Here is a 22,114-nt window from a genome sequence, read left to right as displayed (position 1 = left end):
GATTTGCAAAACAGTCTATTCATAAGCACGATACCAACATGTAACACTTTAACTCACCATTCCATTCCTACTGACCTCTATTCCCTGCTGTGGAATCTTATGGCCTTCCAGATTCACACTGCAGTTCACTATCAAACTGTGCTCTCTGACTGGTTTAGTTTCTCAGCCATGATCAAGTCTCTGATTCTGCTTTTCCACCTGTTTCTTTCTTGTCCTATTATCATCTTTTATTTTGCAACATCATATTTTCACATTCAATTTCACATCTTGCACCCTATTCCAGCTCTTTTTTTTTTCTATCTTGTCTGCCCTTTCCCCATTTCTACATACATGTTTTAAAATCAATTCTGATCAAATTGTTAATTATTTCTCAATTGATCCTCAGTAGTTTATTTTTATTTCAAATCTAACCTTTCAAATTAAAAATCAAAAAACCTTGTAATAATCTACATTTCCATCTATATCCCTTTTTTTTCAATGTGCACCAAAGGCTATTGGTGTTTCTTAGCCAGTTTTGAAATGTGTAGTAATGACTAAATAAATGGATGAATTTTAAATTGACACTTGCACTCAGGAAAACAATATAAACATATGTTTTGCTTTATTTTTTTATTAAAATAATGTACATCCCTCATGTCAAAATACACTGGAGTATATCTACTTTGAAGCATATGTTGGTTTTTTTTTTAAACACTCCAAAGAAACCATACTATAGTGTGACAAAACAACATGAATAAATAGCACATTAAAACATTTAAAAGTGATAATACCAAGAGTTTATTACAGGAATGGACTGTTTAATTTGCTTAGAAATTCTTTGCAAGAGACTGATATCAAATCACAATTAAGACAATGTTCAGGAACCTGCTTTTAACATCACATTACAATCTAGCTACAGTACATTTGAAAAATACAGGCACTAGCTAGAAGATCTACAAATGCTACATTGGATTTAAGTTGAACTTTCTCTCAGGCCCCTTCACTTAGCTATAGATAATTTTCATTAGGACCTTGTTTTTGGTAACAAGACATTGGAGGAAAATAATACTCCTTTTCTTGGTAATTTAGACAATGATGTAATACTTTGATAGTGAAATTATCACAAAATATTCAAGTCCTTTCGACTTGAGCTATTAGAGTACGATATCTAAAAACCGAGAAGCAATCAGGAAATTGAAATCTTTATGGAGTGCTTTGTTCAGTCTGAATCTACTCCCCCCCAGTGGCAGAGTCCCTGTATGGCAGAGACGACAAACTAGACCAAAATACACCTCACTACCCTACTAATACAATTCAGTGCAACACAAACTAAGTGCAAGTTCTTAAGTTGTGTGGCATGACACATTGAAGTTACATGTAGCATATAAATTCCCCTCTAGTTATACAGTAGATAAAGCCATCTGTGACATTTTGGGTGAGCCCATTACAATTAACTAGGATTACAATGCCCCTGGCCTAATATGTACTATCACAATTAATATTGCACATTGGCCTGTTCAGTAGTTAGTGCTGCAGTAGCTTAATGAAAAGACCCAAGATTACCCAGACTCATTTACAACAATGATCATCAAAAAAACCTCAAATGCCTTGTTAAAGGCTGCGTACAAAATTGCAGATCATTTTAAAGGGCACCTGGTCTTGGGTCTAACTTAAAAAGTATTAAATTTAGTCAAAGTTGGAAAGGACCCATCAGTAGCTAAATTTGGATTATCCTGGTCCGACACTGCGTAAACATATCTGTCAGCTGTGGATGCTGCCCTTCGTTTACACTATCAGGAGTGCGCTGAACTTTTCCCACTGCAAAGTTTACCCCCTGAAGCAGTCCTGCCTGGGTCATGCTTGCTACCTGGACCATAGAGCTTCGGATCTTAGCAAATGGTGAAACAGCTCTGCTCCCTGGATCATCGGCTGCTGAGGGAGTTGCTTGTAAACTAGTCTCCACTTCAGGTGGATTGAGCACACAGGTTGAACTGTTATCAGATGACACAGCAGGTTCCATTGAAAGTAATGATAGATTCGAGGTAGCTGAGGGTACATCCAGCTTGGAGGGTCTTGATAAAAGTGGTTCCACTATCTCTGGTTCAGACTTCGATTTGGTGCCCAAGGTGGTATTGCTTTGCTCAGGTTGTTGCTGTTGGAAAGCAATGTTTCCGACAGAATCCTCTGAATTTTTGTGTTGTGCATCTTCTACAAACTGGTGACAATAAATATCAGTGGGAGTATTGAAATCCACCAGGATACCCTCATCTGCATTTGGTGCTTTCCCAGAAAGCTGGACAATCATGTCTTTACTCATTTGTTCAGAATCACACTGAGCTATGTGAATTTCTGAAGGATTACTTGGAATACTAAAATCTGAACTGCTAATAGATTGCGATCGACTTCCTAACCGTGACCGAGGTCCTGTTGAAACAATACCGCAACTGGGAAGCACATAATCACACTGCCCTACATCTTCAGAGTCTGTCAGCTGGCATTCATCATCCGATTTTGAATTGGAGAGGAAACCATCCGATTCAAAAGAGTCCGAGTTGGAAGAGATCTCTATGTCAGAATCAGAATCATCTTTAGAAACAACCACTGGTGAATCAGAGCTCCCCAAGCTACTATCAGACTTCCACAGATTCACTCGCAGGTTTGGTCTTAAGAAATTGACCTTCATCTCTGGCTTTGGAAAGTTGCCAAGTTTGCGAAGGCTTCCAATGCTCACGCTCGATTTTGTTTGCTTTACTTTTTGATTGAGAGAAGAAAACTTGTTCATAAGAAAGTTCTTGCCTTGAGTTAGGCTTGTACTGCTTAAAGCTTGACTCTTGGATCTGATGCCAAGAATGTCTTCATGCGGTTTACTGTGCTTCCTGCAAGACAATGTAGAATCCAATCATTCCCTTTACAGTCAAAAATTTCTATTCAGAAATATTACTACATATCTATTACTTTAAGCCAAGAGAAACCTAGCAATCATAAAAACTAAGTAAATGAATTTACACTGCAAGCTTTTGCAGCAGTAAGTTTATCAACTTTCCCATCCTGTGACTGGGCGGTGCTGAACTAGATGGTTTTAATTTAGGTAAAATTGTATTTCAGCACGAAGTCCAATAGTTTGTTTTTAAAGCCTCTAAATGAAGTCCCAAGCAAACAAGATGGTTTTTCTGAAAACAAACTTCTGTTCTCTCTGGGACATCAATAAATGTGGAGCATATTTCCTCTTGACAATTCAGTGATTGGCAACAATCTGACCACTCAAACTGGAATACAGACTCTGGAAAACTGATCAAAAATATTTAACTCATGGATTCCTGAAGCAACTGAGCAACAAGACTCCAAGCTAAATGGAAAGCAGCCATGCTGACTCAGGGAGCATTCAATCAAGTACACGTCATTGAGAAAACCAGCCACCTCCCCATCTGTGATGGTTGGGTGACCTGTTCCTATATTGTCCTGAGGTGAACCCTTCCCTTTAACACTTTTGTAGCTCACTTATTAGACCTGTGCTCAAGTGAGGCAGATCAGATCATGTAAAAGATACATGGCAACACAAAGCTCCGATCCTCATTAATCACCAAACTGGAAATGTTCCTTTATTATACTGGTCAAACATCATGGAATACCTGACCAATGGCATGGTCAGCTTTTACTTTTAGTGGAACTAATAGTACCTGCAGTGTTGCAATGGTTCAACACCTCAACCTTCTTTAAGTGGAATTAGTGAAATGTTAGTGGCCACATCCAGCAAACAAAGAGACAGCAACAAGTTCTTTAGTAGAACTCTAATGACATAATAAATGATAGGCTTTTGAGAGTGCAATTTCTTCCATTAAAAAAAATTAGGTAGTGGGTTCAAAATGGAAGTAGCTCATGTAAATTAATAATTATCTGTAATTATAGAACTAGAAAACTCAACCCACAAGAAAAAAAAACTGCGTTCAAACAAACAGTTTAAAAACTTCCTCCACCTTTCCTAAAGGAGTAACTACTTTTGGAGGTAATTGAGTTAACATGTGACTGAGATTCTAAAAACAAAGGCAGCGGCATATAACTCCATCATTTTACAATTAAACCATTCAGGGTTGACTATCATCATTTTTGTTAGATTGTCATCCTATTGCTTCAGCTCCATTGCCTTGCTGGGCAGTATTGCATCAGGTCCCACACCATAAATTGTACAGTCTCTTGGTAGAACAAAGCTCAATTGGCAACTTCAGTCATTTTGGGGGAAAAAAAGCAACTCAGAAATGTACTTTAACTCTCTGAATTACCATTAATAACCACCAGAGACAACATTGCTATTGCTGCCAGATGCTACACTGACTTCAAAATTAGAAATATACTTTAAATGAACCTGGAAAGCATCTGTCTTATTTGTATGCGTATGACAATACTATTCCCAATCAGAAAACACTTAAAACTTGTGTTTAACAGATGAAGAAATGCAACAACTTTATTTTTTCTATCAATTTGAGATTAGAAAATGGTTGAGAAGTGAGGGGAATAAACATTTTTTATAGGCATCAAAATAAGGTTTTTAAAGGAAGAGTCTGACAAGAAACTGAACTAAAACTGATTGCCCTGATTCTGTGTTTGCAATCTGTGAAGCCACTAGCATTCACCATCATTACAGCTGTCAAAGTGATAAATCACTGGCAAATGGAAACTAGATTATATGTGAAAAATCCAGTTGCGATTCCCCACTACCCCATGTGTGGAGAAAACATCAGAAATGAAAAACCAATTAGAATCGATCGTGATCTTCCACACTGTTCAGTTAAGGATCCCCAAAAAAGCAATACCTTGTTGGAATCACTATAAATAAGATTTTAAACAGTGTACCAAGTCAATTATTAACAATCTCCTTATTCTTGCAAAACCCCATCATGATTTAAAAATTCCTTACATAAGACATAGGAGTGGAAGGAAGGCCATTCGGCCCATCGAGTCCACTCTGCCATTTAATCACGGCTGATGGGCATTTCAACTCCACGTACCCGCATGCTCCCCGTAACCCTTAATTCCTTGTGACATCAAGAATTTATCAATGTCTGCCTTGAAGACATTTAGCGTTCTGGCCTCCACTGCACTCCACAGCAATGAATTCCACAGGCCCACCACGCTCTGACTGAAGAAATGTCTCTGCATTTCTGTTCTGAATTAATTTTAAGACTGGGCCCACAGGTCCTAGTCTCCCCGCCTAACTGAAACAATTTCTTAGCATCCTCCTTTTCCAAGCCATGTATTATCTTGTAAGTTTCTATTAGATCTCCCCTTAACCTTCTAAACTCCAATGAGTACAATCCCAGGATCCTCAGCCGTTCCTCGTATGTTAGACCTACCATTCCAGGGATCATCTGTATGAATCTCTGCTGGACACACTCCAGTGCCAGTATGTCCCTCCTGAGGTGTAAGGCCCAAAACTGGACACAGTAGTCCAAACGGGGCCTAACCAGAGCTTCATAAAGTCTCAGTAGCACATCGCTGCTTTTATTTTCCAACCCTCTTGAGATAAAACAACAACATTGCATTCGCTTTCTTAATCACAGATTCAACCTGCATGTTAACCTTAAGAGAATCCTCGACTAGCACTCCCAGATCCCTTTGTACTTTGGCTTTATGAATTTTCTCACCGGTTTAGAAAGTAGTCCATGCTTGCATTCTTTTTTCCCCAAAGTGCAAGACCTCGCATTTGCTCACATTGAACTTCAGCCATTTCCTGGACCACACTCCCAAACTGTCTAGATCCTTCTGCAGCCTCCCCACTTCCTCAGTACGACCTGCCTGTCCACCTATCTTCGTATCATTTGCAAACTTCACTAGAATGCCCCCAGTCCCTTCATCCAGATCATTAATATATAACGTGAACAGCTGCGGCCCCAACACTGAATCCTGCGGGACACCGCTTGTCACTGGCTGCCATTCCGAAAAAGAACCTTTTATCCCAACTCTCTGCCTTCTGTCAGACAGCCAATCCTCAATCCATTGCCAGTAGCTCACCTTGAACACCATGGGCCCTCACCTTACTCAGCCGCCTCCCGTGCGGCATCTTATCAAAGGCCTTTTGGAAGTCTAGATAGACCACATCCACTGGGTTTCCCTGGTCTAACCTACTTGTCACCTCTTCAAAGACATTTTAAATATGAACATTTTTTAGAGAAATGTAGAAGTGTTAGCTTCTACCTTAAGCCCAATCTTTATCCTGATATTTGAAAAACTAAAAGGTTAACGAGTGAGTTTCATTTCATGCTCTGCGTGAGAATGCTTCAATGAGACTGGCTATTTCGTCTATTTAATGACAGCACTACTTTTGAATACCAGAAAGCTACTACAGAAGGTTGAAAAGGTATGCAAAGATCGCTACATCTTTACAGGCAATTTTCTTCAAAGTCAACTCCGAGCCATTAACAACATTAAATTTATTTATGATTGATATTAGTAATGATCCCAGAGTAAATATTGGAGCAGTTTAATGTCATTGGATTGCATACAAGATTTTCAACACACAGGCACCTCACTCAAAACTGAGGAGTTAGCTCTCATTGAAGATTCTATCATCTCAGTGTACTTTATTTAAAATAAAAAGCAGACAGACAATGTAGTCTCTAGCTATGCATCATGAGTGTCAAAGAAAAATGAGCATAACAATACTTTTTAAAAATAAAGGTGGGAACAAGGCTTAAAGTTCAAATGAAAAGCCAATAATCAAATATCTGGAACAAGCTTTCAAACAAAGCTGTCCAGGTGAAAAGTTGAAGACTCTTGGAACAGTTGGATGCCCCATTGGGGGTCTTTCAGGATGGACGAATGAACAGGACAGATCATTTCTTGGTCCTGGCAGATTGCAGTGAACATGGAGAAAATCCAAGAAAGAGGCAGTTTACCCAGGAAAGTGTCAGACTCTGTCTGCAAATCTCCGCTGAGGGCAGGCTCAGAGCTTTTCTCATTTTAAGACGCCAGAAGATCAAAACATTACAGAAACTGAGAATTACACATGCACAAATCACCATTCTCTACTGGATATTCCGATAAACAGAAAGCTGAACACTGAGTAATATCATTATGTGGAAAGTAGCAGCTGGTAAATGCCATTCTTCCTCTTACTCAGTCTCCAACTATTCACTGTACAGTTAAGATATCTTCACCCATGGTTCAGCTCTCTGATATCCCTCCTGGTGTGACAGCAGTTACGCAAACCAGTCAAAACGTAGGGTGAAAGCAATTATGCTCATCCACAGAAATACTGTATAAATTTCAAGTTTTCAACAAAGTAAAAACATCTCAAGGCACTTGAATGAAGCACAATTTTGGCTCTTAGCCATACAAGGAGATTATGAGTCAAATGACTAAAAGGTTGGAGAGAGGTGGGTTTAAAGAGTTTTTTTTTTAAAAAGAGGAAAGCACAGATGGAGGTGAGATTTCTCCAAGGAGACAATTTCAGAGCATCAACAACAAAGTGCAATTGCAATGGTGAAATGATTAAAATCAGGAATGTGGAAGACACTCCAATGGAGGAGCTGAGAGATCTCAAAACACCCCAGGGCAGAAGGAAGCACTGGAGAAGATAATATAAGACATCACAGCAGGATTTTTAAAAAATGACAACTCTGACATTAAGGTGTTGTTGCACCTCAAGTCAATGCAGTTAAGACATGCAGCTTCAAGAATTCCTGATTCCAAGTTTAAAGACGAATTATAGATCTTTAAAACACAGCTGCAATTTTTAAGTAACCCAAAGCACTATGCATACAATTAACCAACAAATAGGGACTTGCGGGTTCATGATCCGAGAGCAGAGTGTAACCATACAGCCTTTTGTTGCCAAGTATTAATTAATTAAATATTCCCACCTCTGTGGAAAATTAAGATCTATACCAAGATTTTGCAAGCTCAGGTTGAAGTCATAGCCCATTGTAAACAGCAGGTGCATGTTTGTAGACAACGTGATTCTCCAGTAAAGAATTAGGCCATACCATTGATAGACATAGCCTTACTTTAAAATTTACATCCAACTATATACAGGGAGGCGGTGTCCACAGTGTGAATATCACATTGAAACAGAACACCGTTATCCAGGTACCTGCCTGCTGAAAAAGCTTCTTTTTAAAAAAAAGGAGAAAGATATAGGTATTTCATTTTCTTTGTTAGCTTACTACCCATCATTTCAATGAGATGGTTTTGCTTGGCTGGGTCATGTTCACATTGTTTATCCAAATTTAAATCAGAGGAATGATACTGAAATTCCCTGGCAATGCTAAATCAGGAAACGTGCCCAAAAGTAGATTCTAGAAACAAATTAATAGGGCAGGATGAACAAAGAACAGTCAAAGACAGTATAACCAATATGGCAATCTTTTCAAAGTGATGAAGCACATCTTTCAAAAGGTGGGAACAAAAGGGGAAAGGAAACAAAAAGCAAATGGATTGAGCACTTTAAACATTCCCCAATCGAGTGTTCTGGGTCACTGAAGCAGTTTAGCATGTAGGTCTGGGCACTGCCTATTTACAGAAAAATATATTGTGTCAAAAAGAACAAATATTCATCAGAATATATCAGAAATGGAAAGTTATAGCAATGACCTTTGAAAGTGGAACAGTCAAAATGGAGGGATATAAAAATGATTTCCAGAATTAAGCTTCAAGTGGCTAAATTGCAGTGTTTTTCAATGAATTGAAAAATCATGAACAATGGGGCTCAGGGTTATCACAAGATTTTCCTCACTACAGAAGAAAAAGCAATTTAAAAACGAAATCGCATGCAGCTCTCAAAATAACGGCAATAAAGTGAAAGACAGAAGAAAATAGAAAAGAGAATAGGAAAATGGGAATGAGTGTAGAAAGTTGGTTGAAAAGCCATCATGGAACAATGAGTGCATCATTTTCTAAATCACAGAACTGAAACAAAGCTTCACTCTCCACGTTCAAACATCATTTCATTAAGAAGTCAGTTTTATTTTCCCCAAGACGTAGTTATGAAAGCAAAACTGGCAATCAGAATACAGCTGATATTCAACCAGAAAGCTCAGAACACAGAATTATTCTCTTGCTTTGCTCTTATTTAATGCCTGCTTGCATAGGCAATATTAACAAGCTAATTAAAGCTGTCATAATTCCAACTCACCTTTCTAACTTCTTCTCTACAATTGACACATCTAATCCCAGGTTCTGTTTTGTAAGTTGAAGCATCTCAGCAATGCACTGAAGGGTATCTGCAAGCCAATTAAAGCACTATCAAGTATTGCTTACAAGAACATCTTAGAGATAATTATGAATTTCTTCAGGTTTCATTAAAATATTATTTCTATTGTTCATAGCCTATTAATGCCTTACCCAAATTCTTCCACATACATATAACATGATGGCAAGTATGGCAGACCATCTTGAAATTGTAACCAAAGTAAATTTCCCATGATACCCCATTCGAGGTGGCTAAGCAGAAAGCCACTCGATAACAGCATGAGGGTTTGTGTGTGGCAGTTCTTCCACTGTGGAAGCACAGGTGGTGATTTTGAGTGAGTGTACATGGGTTGGGGTGGGCAGGGAGGTGTGAAGCAGAAATATTCTTGATTCATATAACTCAGCTAATAACCAGATGACTTAATGAGTCATTTGGGGAGGCAGTAACCTTTTTAACATGTTACAAACCTGTTGCTAAACCTTTTCAATTTTGTTTTGGCCGAAACAATTCTTGGTACCAGCAATCCTCAGGTACTTAGCTAATTGCTGTCCTGTGCGCACACACCAGGATGGTATGGCAACAGCCTGGTTAATGCAGTGAAGTCCAATTTTACCCTCATCCAGGAAACATGTGTGGATATTTCAGTGTCAAAACAGGGGAGGATTCTGGTTGGTTTTTCTCCTTCTAACCCAGGAATGATTAGGGCCAGTCTCTCTCTCTCTGGTGAGGGGAAAGCATTACATTCGGACAGGTTCAGCAGGCTGAACAGGATAAACAATAGAAGTAGAGCAGGAGTAAGGCTATTAAACACAAAAGGCCCTGCTTGTTACTAATCCAAATTTCCATTGTAATTGAGTCCACAAGGTGGTTTTGAGTAAAGACAGGCCTATCTGTGCTTCCCTTTATTCCATAATCAAAACACTTTCAGAGGTTCACATTTGATGACTGGCCAATGGAGTATATACTCAGAGGATATAATATTGATCAGGAGAGAAAAACATAAAAATCCATCACATTAAGCCAGAGTTCTCCAACTCTTGGCCAGGTAGCTTTTGCCTGCCCACTCTAATGTAACAAGTTGGTGATCAAATGGAAGGGTTACTTTTTTTTGAAGTAAGACAGGCAAGAGTGGTAAAGAATGTGATAAAATTAGCTGTTCATTCACTGAAATTAACATTAAGCTTTAAACATTAACTTACAGCCATTGAAAAGATACCTCCAATGATCAGGTGGGGGAAAAAAAAAATCAACTGCAAGTCTCAAGGTCTCAAAGGTTAAGTCCTGCATGTGTTTGTTACACAGGCACATTTATTGGAATTTTTTTTCAAAAGTACAGATTTTGGATAAAGCTGTCAAACGTACGGTCACTTGAAGGATCCTTTACCAAATGGTGTATAATGAGGGATCACGAATAAAAAACATGCTGGGTTTGTTCCTGAACAGAGAACACTTCCCATGATGTAACATTCCAGGTGTTAATGGATCAAATCTGACATTGCAACAATCTCAACACATCACAGAAGGAAACAGTAGAGAGACATTACCTTTCCCATCCTCCTCAGGGTTTCGTGTCACAGCTCTGAGCGTATGAAAGTATCCACTAGTTCCATTGTGTTTGTAGTGCAGCCTCATACAAGTAAACTTGGGTTTACCAAAGAAAGTTGGTTCTGGACCTTTTGATTTAATAATAAAAAAAACACTTTGTTTTTATCTTTATTGGTCACAAAGAAGAAAACACAAGGATTCTAAAAATCTCTCACTTAATATATTCCAGTATTGTTATAGCTGTTTCAGTTTGTACACAGTACAAGGTTTGGTGGCTCTGGAATACTGAGAGCAGTTTTATTGTTATATTTATTAAAGGCAGTACAGCGAAGGTTCAATAAATTGATCCCTAGGATAAAAAAACTGTCCTAAATTGAGAGGTTGCGTAAACTCGGCCGATGCGGAGTTTAAAAAAAATGAGGGGTGATCTCATTGAGGCTACAAGATTCTGGAGTTTAACACGGTAGACTTACAGATTGTTTCCACCTGACCAGGGAATTTCTAACACAAGGGCAACAGTCTCACTCAAAGGGACGGTGTATGTTTGAAAGTATCAAGAAAGGTAGGAAAGTGTGTGTTTTGGTCTCTAGGGGAACAAAGGGCATCAGAGGACTACACAGAAGAGAAGGTGAAGTCCAAGAACGGCCACAATTGTATGTAGTAGCAAATAACACACTATAGATCTTATTTTCAATGTTTCACTTGTTTGAAAAGTTATTCTGAGTCAACGAGTCAGTCAATCTCTGCCCATCTGTTGTCTGTGTGTTACTCTCAAGGATTCTCTTTCCTTCTAACTTATTCTCTTCTTTCTATTGCTCTCTCCTAAAAGTTTTTTGGTGTCCTGCCCTCATCTGCTTCTGTTTGTCGCCTTCTTCCTGCTAGGTGGCAAGCTGCAAGATGGGATTTACAGCATGGCGGGAAATATGAGCCAATCAGGCTTGCAAGCTGCAACCGGAGCAAAAGTAGCAGGGAAAAATGGGACATTACGTAGCTCTGTTCCCATTCTCTCTCTCAATTTTCTCCACCTCTTTTGCTCCCATCATATTCCCTAACCTTCACTAACAGTACCTTCTCACACCATCATGAACCAAACTGAACTTGGAATTACTTCTATTTTCTCATCTACTCCATTTCACGCCACCTTCATCCTCCATTTCCCAAAATTCCATTACATGGTGCAGGGCAATGAGCATTCACCTAACACTGTCGCAGATACGATCTCTTTTCCCTTAAAGCTCTATTTGTTTCTCAACTTCAGTGATGTTATAATGCTCCTCGGGATGACTGTTTCAAAGATTTTAGCGATTAAAATATATTATGTCCTCTAGCTGTAGCCAAACAGCTAACTTAACAAAACACTGCTGTGATAATTAGGTAGATTCAAAATGTACAATTCCTTTTTCTTCAAAAAAAGGATTAACATAAAAGCAAGCTTCTTTTTCTGACCTAATTTCCCATTTTATCCTAATTAAAACTAGCTTGAACTCTTATAGAATACAAAACAAATGCATAAAAATTTCCTCAAATTCTTGGACAAACTGCAATTTAAATCTGTTCAAAAGGTGAAAGGCTACTGACAAAAACCCTGCCACTATTCCACATTGAGAGGCCGTAAATCACAAAACCTTTCAGGATACATTTTTGACAAGAAAGCAACTTTGAAATGGAGCCTAAATTTGAAGTTCTTCAGATGCCAAATGCAGTGGCTGAAAATAACTCATCTGTTTTGCACTTAATAAGTAACATTAGAGTTGAGCTGTAAAGTCAGGCACACTTACAATTTATGATGGTAAACTTTTGGATTTCCCTTTAAAAATCAATGTGAATTTTACAAATATTAGACTTTTGAAATTTTGACTCTTGCTTTTGAGATAGTCAAATCAAAAGCAGAGAGCTAAATGCAAAAAAGAAGGTATTTTTATTTATTCAATGGATAAGAGTTTCTCTGGCTGGACTAACACTCATTATCCATCTTTAACTGCCCCAGAGAAAATAGCAATCAGCTGCCACCTTGAACCAACCTACTACCTGCACTGTAACAGGAACTCATGCTCATTCAACTTCACAAGATAATTACATTTCAGATATCCCCTTAAACTTAAAGGTGAAACAAAATTAATTGGTAAAAAACATGCATGGTGAGATTAAGATGGACATCCCAGTTTGGGAACATACCCATATAATCTGGCTGCCACAGAGGGATTAAACTCAAATAGTAACCCATTAAAATGTTAAGTGAGAGTCTGAACATTTTTTAAGCATCTCACAGAAAAGGAACAGCTGCTATTGAGGGGTGAATAGCAAGAAGATGCTGCTGGGGAGAAGCAGAATGCTGCAGAGAGTTTTGTTTTTCGTCAAAATTAAGGGAATGGAACAGACAGGGCTCTTGGAGACTTAAGACGTTTAACGCACAGAATGGAATTTTAAGCAAGCTGTTTAGTAGTAGTTAAGGCCTTCTAACAGACACCTGAACAATGGCATTTAAAACAGCAAAAGACAATTCATTGCATAAATCAAACCAGGTTGCAACTTGAAGGGCAAGATGGCTGGAAGTACCCTATCGGTTAGTGGCTACAACACAAGGAGGAGATCAGATTAAATTATGTATCAGAAGATATTCAAAATGGTTTCTCACTGGATGAAGAAAGCAGTTGCATCATGGAGAGAATATGTACAAACTTATGTTCTTTCAAGAGGGAGTGGGAGACATCCCCATCAGAAAATGAATTCTGTGATCTTCAGAGCTGGTTTCAATTCCAAGAGGATCAAAGAGATCTTTGAGAGAGAGAGAATATTTTCCCCACTTTTGGTCACGGATTGACAACCTCTCTCAGAGGATAATGTCGACAACCAAACTACAAGGATGTGGCAGGGGGAGAGCAAAATTTGTAGTCATGGTGTTACCAATTCCTGATGACCATTTTGTGCTGTACATGTGACTGTTAGGAAAAACACATTAATTAGCCAATTCAAACACACTGATAATTGCAATTATTAACAAACCTGTTTTCCCTCTTGATGAATGTGGAAAACAATAGATTGATCAATATTTGTCATAGTTCCATGTTTGACTAGGGGACAGAAATCAGTGCTGCACCCAAATTAAGAGAGTGCCTGAAGGCCAAGAACATAAGAGTTAAGAGCTGGCCCTTCAAGCCTCTCCCATCATTCACTATATTAATGACTGAATGACCTCAATGCTATTTTTCTACACATCTCCTAACTCCCCTAATAACCAATCTGTTGATCTCAGTCTTGAATATTCTGACTGATGGCTCTCAGGAGGACAGAATTGCAAACATTTACACTTATTTGAGTTACTGAACCCCTTCTCCTGAGACTATGTTCCAGATTCTCCTAACAAAGGAGCAGGGCTCCGAAAGCTTGAGATTTCAAATAAACCTGTTGGACCACAACCTAGTGTCACGTGACTTCTGACCTTGTCCACCCCAGTTTAACCCGGCATGCCCCCTCCCCCATCCATATTCGCCAGGCAGGAGAAGCTTTCAGCTGCAACCTGTCAAACATCTTAAGCATTTTATATGTATTCCACCTCTGTCTTCCCAGCTCCAGGGAATCTCCAGGGATTTCTGTCCCCTGTCCCCTGGGAATCTAGGTCTAATCTACTCAAGCTCTTTTCATACATGAATCTATTCATTCCAGTCAAGTATACCTTAGTTGTGTGCCCTCTACAGCAAGTATGCATGAAGGGATCAAAACTGTACACAATACTCCAGATATGTCTTTACCAATGCGCTTCCTTAACCCTATTGTCTATTCCTTTATAATGTACCTGCCCCATGGATCAACATGTCTCTGAACACTCAGCCAAAACCAGGCAGCATGGTCACTCAATCCCAAGCATAAACCAGATACAGCAACACCAGTACACCACAACAGAATTAGTGGATGCCATTTAACAATTCGGAAAACATTATGGAAAAACAATCTGCCCTGGTTTCCTATTGAAAAAAAAATCAAAACACTTATCATCCAGTAGGCATGTTGTGAGCCAAAACAGAACTGAGACAGACATGTTCTCACCGCCCTCCAGCCTCCCCAAAAGCCGACCCACAAACCGGCTGAGAGAGAAGGAAAAATGCAGGCCAAAAGGCTTTTGATTCAGTCCCCCCTTGTCAAATTTCACCAAGGCCACCTTTGGGTTTGAGAGGCCACCATAGGCTAATCAAATTCAGTGTCTGTTTAATCCAACTTCCCAAGTAACCAGGATGTGAAGCCTAAATGACCTCCTGTCTAGCTCTACTTCTCAACAAGAAAGGCAAAAAAGGTTTTTAGTTAGCTCTGTTGCATGGCACTTTTCAACTGCCATTTTAGTTGCTTATTTAAACTATCTACTTAGGAATTTATTTTGCCTGAAATTCATGGCTACTGTGACAAAGCTGATCTTTCTGAAATTTACTTGCTGTTAGTTCCCTATTAGTGTTCGCTTTATATTGGATTTTTGCTCATTCATTATAATAAAAAAATCTTCCAAATGTGAAGTCTTCTTTTGTAATTCCTTTAAGTGGACCACTGCAAATTCAAATACCTTAAAGTTACTGGCTTCTGCAAGGATCATACTATGACATTAAACTGTTCCAAGTATGGTAAAAGCATCCTGGACTGTCTTACACCAAATTCACTGAAAACTGCAACACATTACAACATGATTTTAAAATAAAACTCAGGTTTTGATTGCAAGAGCTACTTATACACAACTTTTCTGATAAACAGAAGTATGCACAGAAAAGAACTGCAATGTTACTTGGAGATCAACCTGCTTTTCTGAGCAAGGGTGAGAATGATGACACCAAGGTAAGGCAATTTGAGCTGTAGCACTGGCAAGAAAGCAAGCCTGTCCCCATCCCGTGACAAAGTGACCAGAGGGGAGAGACTCACCAATTTCAATCTTCTCCAAATCCTCCAAGTTCATTCTTTCATACTGATTCACTTTATCAACCTCTTCGTCATAGCTGTCAAATAAGGGATAGACAATGTTAGGTTTGAAACCAGCTTCACACACAAGTGAACAATTGAACAATCACTCATGGGCTGCTTAGCAACAGACAGTCCTGGATTTTATTAATGTGACCAACTGAAATATGTTAACTTTACGGAGAGTTGTAAACCCGCTGGCCATTTACTTACTAGGCCACGTAGTAGGCACAGTTGGACAGAAGGAGAAGCACATCAACATCTCGGTGGGTGGCATCGATAAGGCTGGAAAAGAATAATAGTTGCAAACAACATAAATTTCCTTGGGAAATACTCAACAGAAAACAACTAAAGTTCGCTTATTCTTATAACCCTCCCTACCAGAAGGGCAAAGATACCACACAATAAAGTCCTGCCCCACTAAACCCATCAGGTGGCACTTCAATAAGATATGAGCAAAGACAATGTTAAGCACTACTTCCTCCAGTGCCAGCAGATAACAAGAGGCGAATACAACTTCAATTCTGGAAACACTCTATATTAAATTTAATGTTGATCTCACTCCTTGTGCACCTTCCCTCCAGCCTCCGCACAATTTATTCACTCTGTTCTATTACCCTAATACACTTTATATGGTACTATCTGGCTGGACTGCTTGCAAAGCAAAAACAAACTTCACTGTACCTAGGTACACGTGACAATAATAAATCTAAAAAAAAACTTTTCCTTAAGGCTGCAGTGCCTCACTAATCTTATCCAAAATGTCATTTTAACTTAATAGCAAAACTGCTTAACTGCCTTGGCACAAGTTCTGAATAAAAATAATTATTATACAACATGGGAAACAAAGCCATAAGTTCTTTCATACAGCTTGTTGAACATTTAATTTTTCTATAAGTGAACATGATCTTCATCTATTAGTTTCAATTTAAATAAAATCCATTTTGGCAGATGGCCCAGTGGCTCCAGCAGGATATTCTGGGCTGCCTTATGGCACAGGACTTGGAACCAAGCACAGCCCCAGTGAATTGAGAAATTCAGGGACTGGCTTCAATACATATCCTGGTTGAATTAATCCAAAACTTTCAATAAGATGCTCATAACTCAAACTATGTCATCCTTATGGCACAACGCCAACCACTACCAGTAACTCAAAATGAAAATATAACAAATATCTGTGGAATTACAATATTGATGTCTGCTGCCTTGGCAAAACAATAGCACCCAAAAGCGTTCCTCCATTATTTTAATAAACGTCGAAAGATAAGTGACATTCAGATATTGCCAAATTTTCAGCTACATGGCTTTAAGTTAACTTCAAAAACATTTCTAGTAAGCAGCAATTCCCAATTCTCAGGAAGAGGAAATGGTGAGGTGGCCTTGCTTGCGGGACAACTAGATGAAGGAACAAGGATGTCCTACTGCAGCAGTGTAGGGCCATGGTGAGACAATGCTTGTACACACTTGCGGTTTCTTCACTGAAGAAAGGGTCTACTTGTCACAGAAGGAGTGCAGCAAAGGCTCTGCAGTCGGATTCCTGGGAAGGCAGGATTGTCAGTTTAATAGAAGATTGGGTAAACTCAGCCTGTATACCCTGGTGTTTATAAGATTGATGGGATCGCATGGACACATACACAACTTTAACAGTGCTGGGAGACTGGAGGCAGGGATGATGTCTCCACTGGCCAAGGTTGGCAGCTGATAGCTTCTAGAACAAGGGTCACAGTGTCTCAGGACACCAGGGAGGCCATTTACAACAAGGAAAGTATTCATCACTCAGACGTCAGTGAACCTGTGGAATTCTCTAACAGAAGCCTACAGAGGACATGTTACTGAATATATTTCTAAACATTAAAGTCATCAAGGGCTGTAGGAAAGAGAAAGTATGGCTTTGAGATAGAGGTCAGTCATTATCATACTGAACAGTAAAGCTAGTGCAATGGGACAAATGGTTCCTGCTCCAAATTTTCATGTGTCTACATTTCAACTGTATTCAGTATAACTCATGTGTAATTTCATTATTTATAAACCACCTTTCGATAGGTCAGAAACTGAGCACAGCTGAGCAAAAAGTAGTTTTCTAAATTTTGTATCTTGTACTCATCTAGACGATTCGTGAATTTAGGGGGAAGCCAACATTTGTGCTGTATGACAGCAAAGTGCTGATCAGCTGGCAAGTCGACTCAGATTGGAGGTGGTACCATGGAGAATGCACCAGTTAATGATGATTGACAGTTAACTTCCAGGTGTTAAACTTTAAACCCAAAATTGTCTCTGATTTCTCAGGGCAGTACCTTGACCATCGAACTAACAGCTGGCTGTTACATTGTTACAGCCAAGATATGCAGACTAGGTACAGGTCTGGCAGTTTACTGTCAAATCATTACCTGGTGCATCCTCAATGGCAATGCCTCTGCCAATCAAGCAGCATTGTGCTGTCAGAGTAGAAAAGTTGTGTTTTGCCCCTTAAATTGTTATTCTGGCATATTATCCTGATGAATGCAGATCAAAAAGCTTCAACAAAATGGAATCTTTATGAATATTTAACCTTATTTATTGGAAATATCACTGTACAACTTGAACCAGAAACCAGTTGGTGCAATTTTTAAAATCTATAAACAGCCCCAAGATTGAAACACAATGGAAATAAAATGCACTGTAATGTAACATCAAGTTCTCTGCAGTCACTTGATTTGTTCTGAAAATTTTCATCCTCCCTCCTCCTTACACACAGCATTGCAACATGGTTTCAAAATACTATGCCATCAAGGAAAAATCAGTCTCTGAATACAGATGGCTACTCAATACAGCTTCAGTGCGAGAAGTGTTAAAGGGCCAAATGCTGCAATGTGGGACTCATGTACATTTAGCAGTGTTTTTGGTGGTGCAGGCTGATGGGCTAAAGGACCTCTTCTGTACTAGACAATTCTATTAAAATGGTAGCAGCTTCAATGTATTCAATTTGGTGACTGTGCACAATTAAACACTAAACAAGAAGAGGTTATAAGTTGTTGGCACTATAACGTGGGTAATGACAGAGGCAATGGCCTATTGATAGTATCATTAGACTGTTCATCCAGAGACCCTGTGTTGGAATCCCACCATGGCAAATGGTGGAATTTGAATTCTAAAAAAGAAACTAATTAATTATCTAATGATGGCCATGAATTAATTGTTGATTGTTGGAAAACCCCATCTGGTTCACTAATGTCTTTCAGAGAATGAAACTGCCATTCTTACCTGGTCTGGCCTACAGACCCACAGAAATATTGTTCACTCTTAACTACCCTCTTGGTTTTTAGGGATGGGCAATAAATGCTGCTGAGCCAGTGACACCCAGATCCCAAGAATGTATAAAGAAAAAAAATTATTTACAACGTTAACTCAAAATTTACCAGGAATGATATTTTAAATGCCGTGCATTGCCATAGAAGACAACAGCAGCAGCATGAGCAATTTATCAGGAAAGGAACTTGACCCTTGACCCAGACTAAGGGAACACAAGCCAAAGCAAAATACTGCAGCTGCTGAAAATCTGAAACAAATACAGATAATGCTGGAAAAGTTCAGCAAGTCAGGCAACATATGTGGAGAGAGAATATGATTTGGTGCTTCATGACTTCTTCATAACAGAGGCAAAAAAAATTCTAAATATCACAAACACTTATTGAGTCATCGTCGGCCAGTCACGCCTGGATTATTTTGAAATAACCTCTGTTCTTCGGATAAGTCTTTTTCTCTTCCAAGATTCAACTCTTCATTTCATCAAAATTGTAATATGTACCCCTAGCATTCAAAACCTGTTTCTAACAGTTGGACAGTGTTTGAGACGTAGTAATTCAGCACTGCTGCTGTTCCATGCACATTTGTTTACTGACAGCATTAAATAAATATCACTGGATTTAAAAGGCATTTCAAATCTTCATTAAAAATTCAGCCTTCAACTAGCAGGCTCAACCATCAATTTTGCTGTTCCACATCGACTGGGAATGGTTTATATTGTGTTGTAACTATTTTCTACATTTAATAGAGGATGACAGGTTGAGATGCGTCAATATTTAATTTCAGAGAATGAAATAAAAAATTCTGTGAGATGGATGAATTTTGTGGTTACAGACCTTGGATCACAATCTATCACAGCCCAGCCTCCATGGAATTTCTCATCGTCAGGTAATAACAATTTCATATAATTCTGCAAGAGGAGACTGAACTGTTCCTGCTGGCTTCTCTGGTTCTGTTTTTGCAAAGCTTCATGCTCTTTTTCTTTGTTAAAGATGGAGTAGAGATCTTCAGTCACTGGGATGCCCTGCATTGGATCTAATTAAAGGGAAACATTACTATTTATCAGCACATTTAAAATACGAGCACAGTGAAAACAAATATTTATATCAAAAGAAAGTAGAATGGTCATTTAACCTCCAGGATGGAAAGTGAATGTTCATTTGACAATAATTAGGAATGACCAAAATGTATGCATGCTTGGGGTAGCACGGTGACTCAGTGGTTAGCACTGCTGCCTCGCAACACCAGGGACCCAGGTTTGAATCCAGCCTCATACGACTGTGAAATTTGCACATGCTCCCGGTGTTTGCATGGGTTTCCTCCAGGTCCTTCCATTTCCTTCCACAGTCCAAAAGGTGGGCAGGTTAGGTGAACTGGCGGTGCTAAATTGTCCACAGTGTTCAGGGATGTGTAGGTTAAGTGCACTATTCAGGGGTAAATGTAGGGGAAGGGTCTGGGGGGGTTCCTCTTCGAAGGGTCGGTGTGGACTTGTTAGGCCGAAGGGCCTGTTTCCACACCAAAAAAGAGATTCTATGGATTCTATATCCCCTGTCAGACATGAAAAATCATTCTCTGTGGATTAACCATCTTGATGAATCACCAAAGATGACTGAGGACATCTTTGCACTAGAGAATGAGAGCGACAGAATACACAAGGGAACAGGAAATCTAACTTAAAAATACAGACTGCATTTCAAAAGTTCACCCTCATCCGAACAATGATTCTCCACCCCTGTCACAATTTGAACCCATTCAGCTTCCACTCAATTGCTTGGCTTCCAAAATGATCAGATACTGGAAACGCTTCATAATCACTGGACACACTAGACATCTAGAGAAGCTTATCCTCAGCCTCAAGCACAAGGTTGATATGCCAACCAGCAACTCTGTGGTAATCAGAGAGAGGCTTCCAAGTGCTTTTTGTTGCTGTCAGATACCCAGGTTAGACCATAACTGAAGGAAATAAAGTTTAATTAGTCCAATCGGTGGCCAGTGCTGGAGGAGCCTGGAAACAGATCAGACTGTTCTGTGAATCTGCGAGTTGACAGCTACAAGGGCAGAAGGTGGATAGAAGGGAAAATACAAATATTAGGCCAACATGAAACCATGACCCAATTCAACCCACTGGAAATGTGAAGGTCCACAGGGTTCTTGTATACTTTTCCCGACAGATTTCCCCAAGCTTTCTTAATGTTAGTAAAGTTGCAGTGCTCTTACCTATGACAGCTTGTCGATATGCATCACGGAAGCGATTGAGATAATACCGATTGGCAGAGTTATAACCGTCTTTCATCATTCCTGCAAGCTTTCGTTCTCCAGTTCTTGTAAAGTCGCCCTAACATTCAAAAAGAAACAAGAATAACACACCCACGCTTCTGCTGAGGAAGGTGAGAACTACCACAGATGGTAGTTAGAAGCTGAAAATGTTTCAGATTTCAGGTCACTGCTTCAGATTTTATTTTATTTTACTTACTGCTCTAAAAATAGTAAAAATCATAGGCACCACCTGGCTCACAAATTTAGGTTGGCTCATCCTAGAGCAGGTCACAGTATGAAAGACGCTCCAAACTGATTCACTGGATCTGTGCAGCATCGACTGCTTATCTATCTTTCACCCCCCTCACACAGCAAAATAACAGCATGGAGGGAAACGAGGAGGATGGTGATGTGAGGTGGGCAAGAGTTTTGGAAAATTAGTGATGACAACGACAACCTGGTACTGGTCACATTCATATTTGTCTGTCTCCTTGGTTTTGTGTTTCCTCTCTCTCTTTTCGTGGCAGGTATTTATGCAGTGAGCTGTGCACTTTAACAGAGATAGCAACAACTTCCTCTTCCTCCCCACCATCTCCATAACAGCTCAGCACCACCACCTCCTCATCAGAAGCAAGCAGACTCCTGGATTCAGGCTTCCAGAGACTTTCAACCAAAACATAAGCAGCTACTTTTAGGAGAATCATATTGTCTACTGCTCAATAGCAGACGGACCCTGAAACTTACAGAATAAACATAACATGTCCGACTTGGGAAGGAGTTATGAAGAAAAAGGGCACCATTTGACCCAAGTGACGCTCATACTAAGCTGACCACCTCTCACCACTGGATTCCAATTAACTCCTCAAAGACTGGCATAAGCTCATATCCAACACCCCAGGGAAAGAGTATAAAACAAAATAGTCCTTGAAAACA

At 39.4% G+C, this 22,114-nt stretch overlaps 1 protein-coding gene across 3 annotated transcripts in view; it reads right to left on the bottom strand.

Annotated features, from left to right (window-relative positions):
* Positions 1 to 601: 601 nt before the first annotated feature.
* Positions 602 to 22,114, bottom strand: part of inpp5f (inositol polyphosphate-5-phosphatase F) — a 207,954-nt gene continuing 186,441 nt past the window's right edge. For all 3 annotated transcript variants that reach the window (XM_072557453.1, XM_072557454.1, XM_072557455.1), the window contains 7 exons: positions 21,143 to 21,260; positions 19,762 to 19,960; positions 15,857 to 15,928; positions 15,608 to 15,681; positions 10,708 to 10,836; positions 9,107 to 9,194; positions 602 to 2,855 (listed from right to left, as the gene is read on the bottom strand). In XM_072557453.1, the coding sequence (XP_072413554.1) occupies positions 1,697 to 2,855; positions 9,107 to 9,194; positions 10,708 to 10,836; positions 15,608 to 15,681; positions 15,857 to 15,928; positions 19,762 to 19,960; positions 21,143 to 21,260 (1,839 nt within the window). In that variant the 3' untranslated portion in view covers positions 602 to 1,696. The remainder of the gene's footprint in view (positions 2,856 to 9,106; positions 9,195 to 10,707; positions 10,837 to 15,607; positions 15,682 to 15,856; positions 15,929 to 19,761; positions 19,961 to 21,142; positions 21,261 to 22,114) is intronic.

Source organism: Chiloscyllium punctatum, chromosome 38 (genome assembly GCF_047496795.1).
Source record: "Chiloscyllium punctatum isolate Juve2018m chromosome 38, sChiPun1.3, whole genome shotgun sequence".
NCBI classification, from domain to species: Eukaryota; Metazoa; Chordata; class Chondrichthyes; order Orectolobiformes; family Hemiscylliidae; genus Chiloscyllium; species Chiloscyllium punctatum.
Note: the sequence above shows the minus strand (reverse complement) of the source record. Positions and strands in the feature narration are given on the sequence as shown.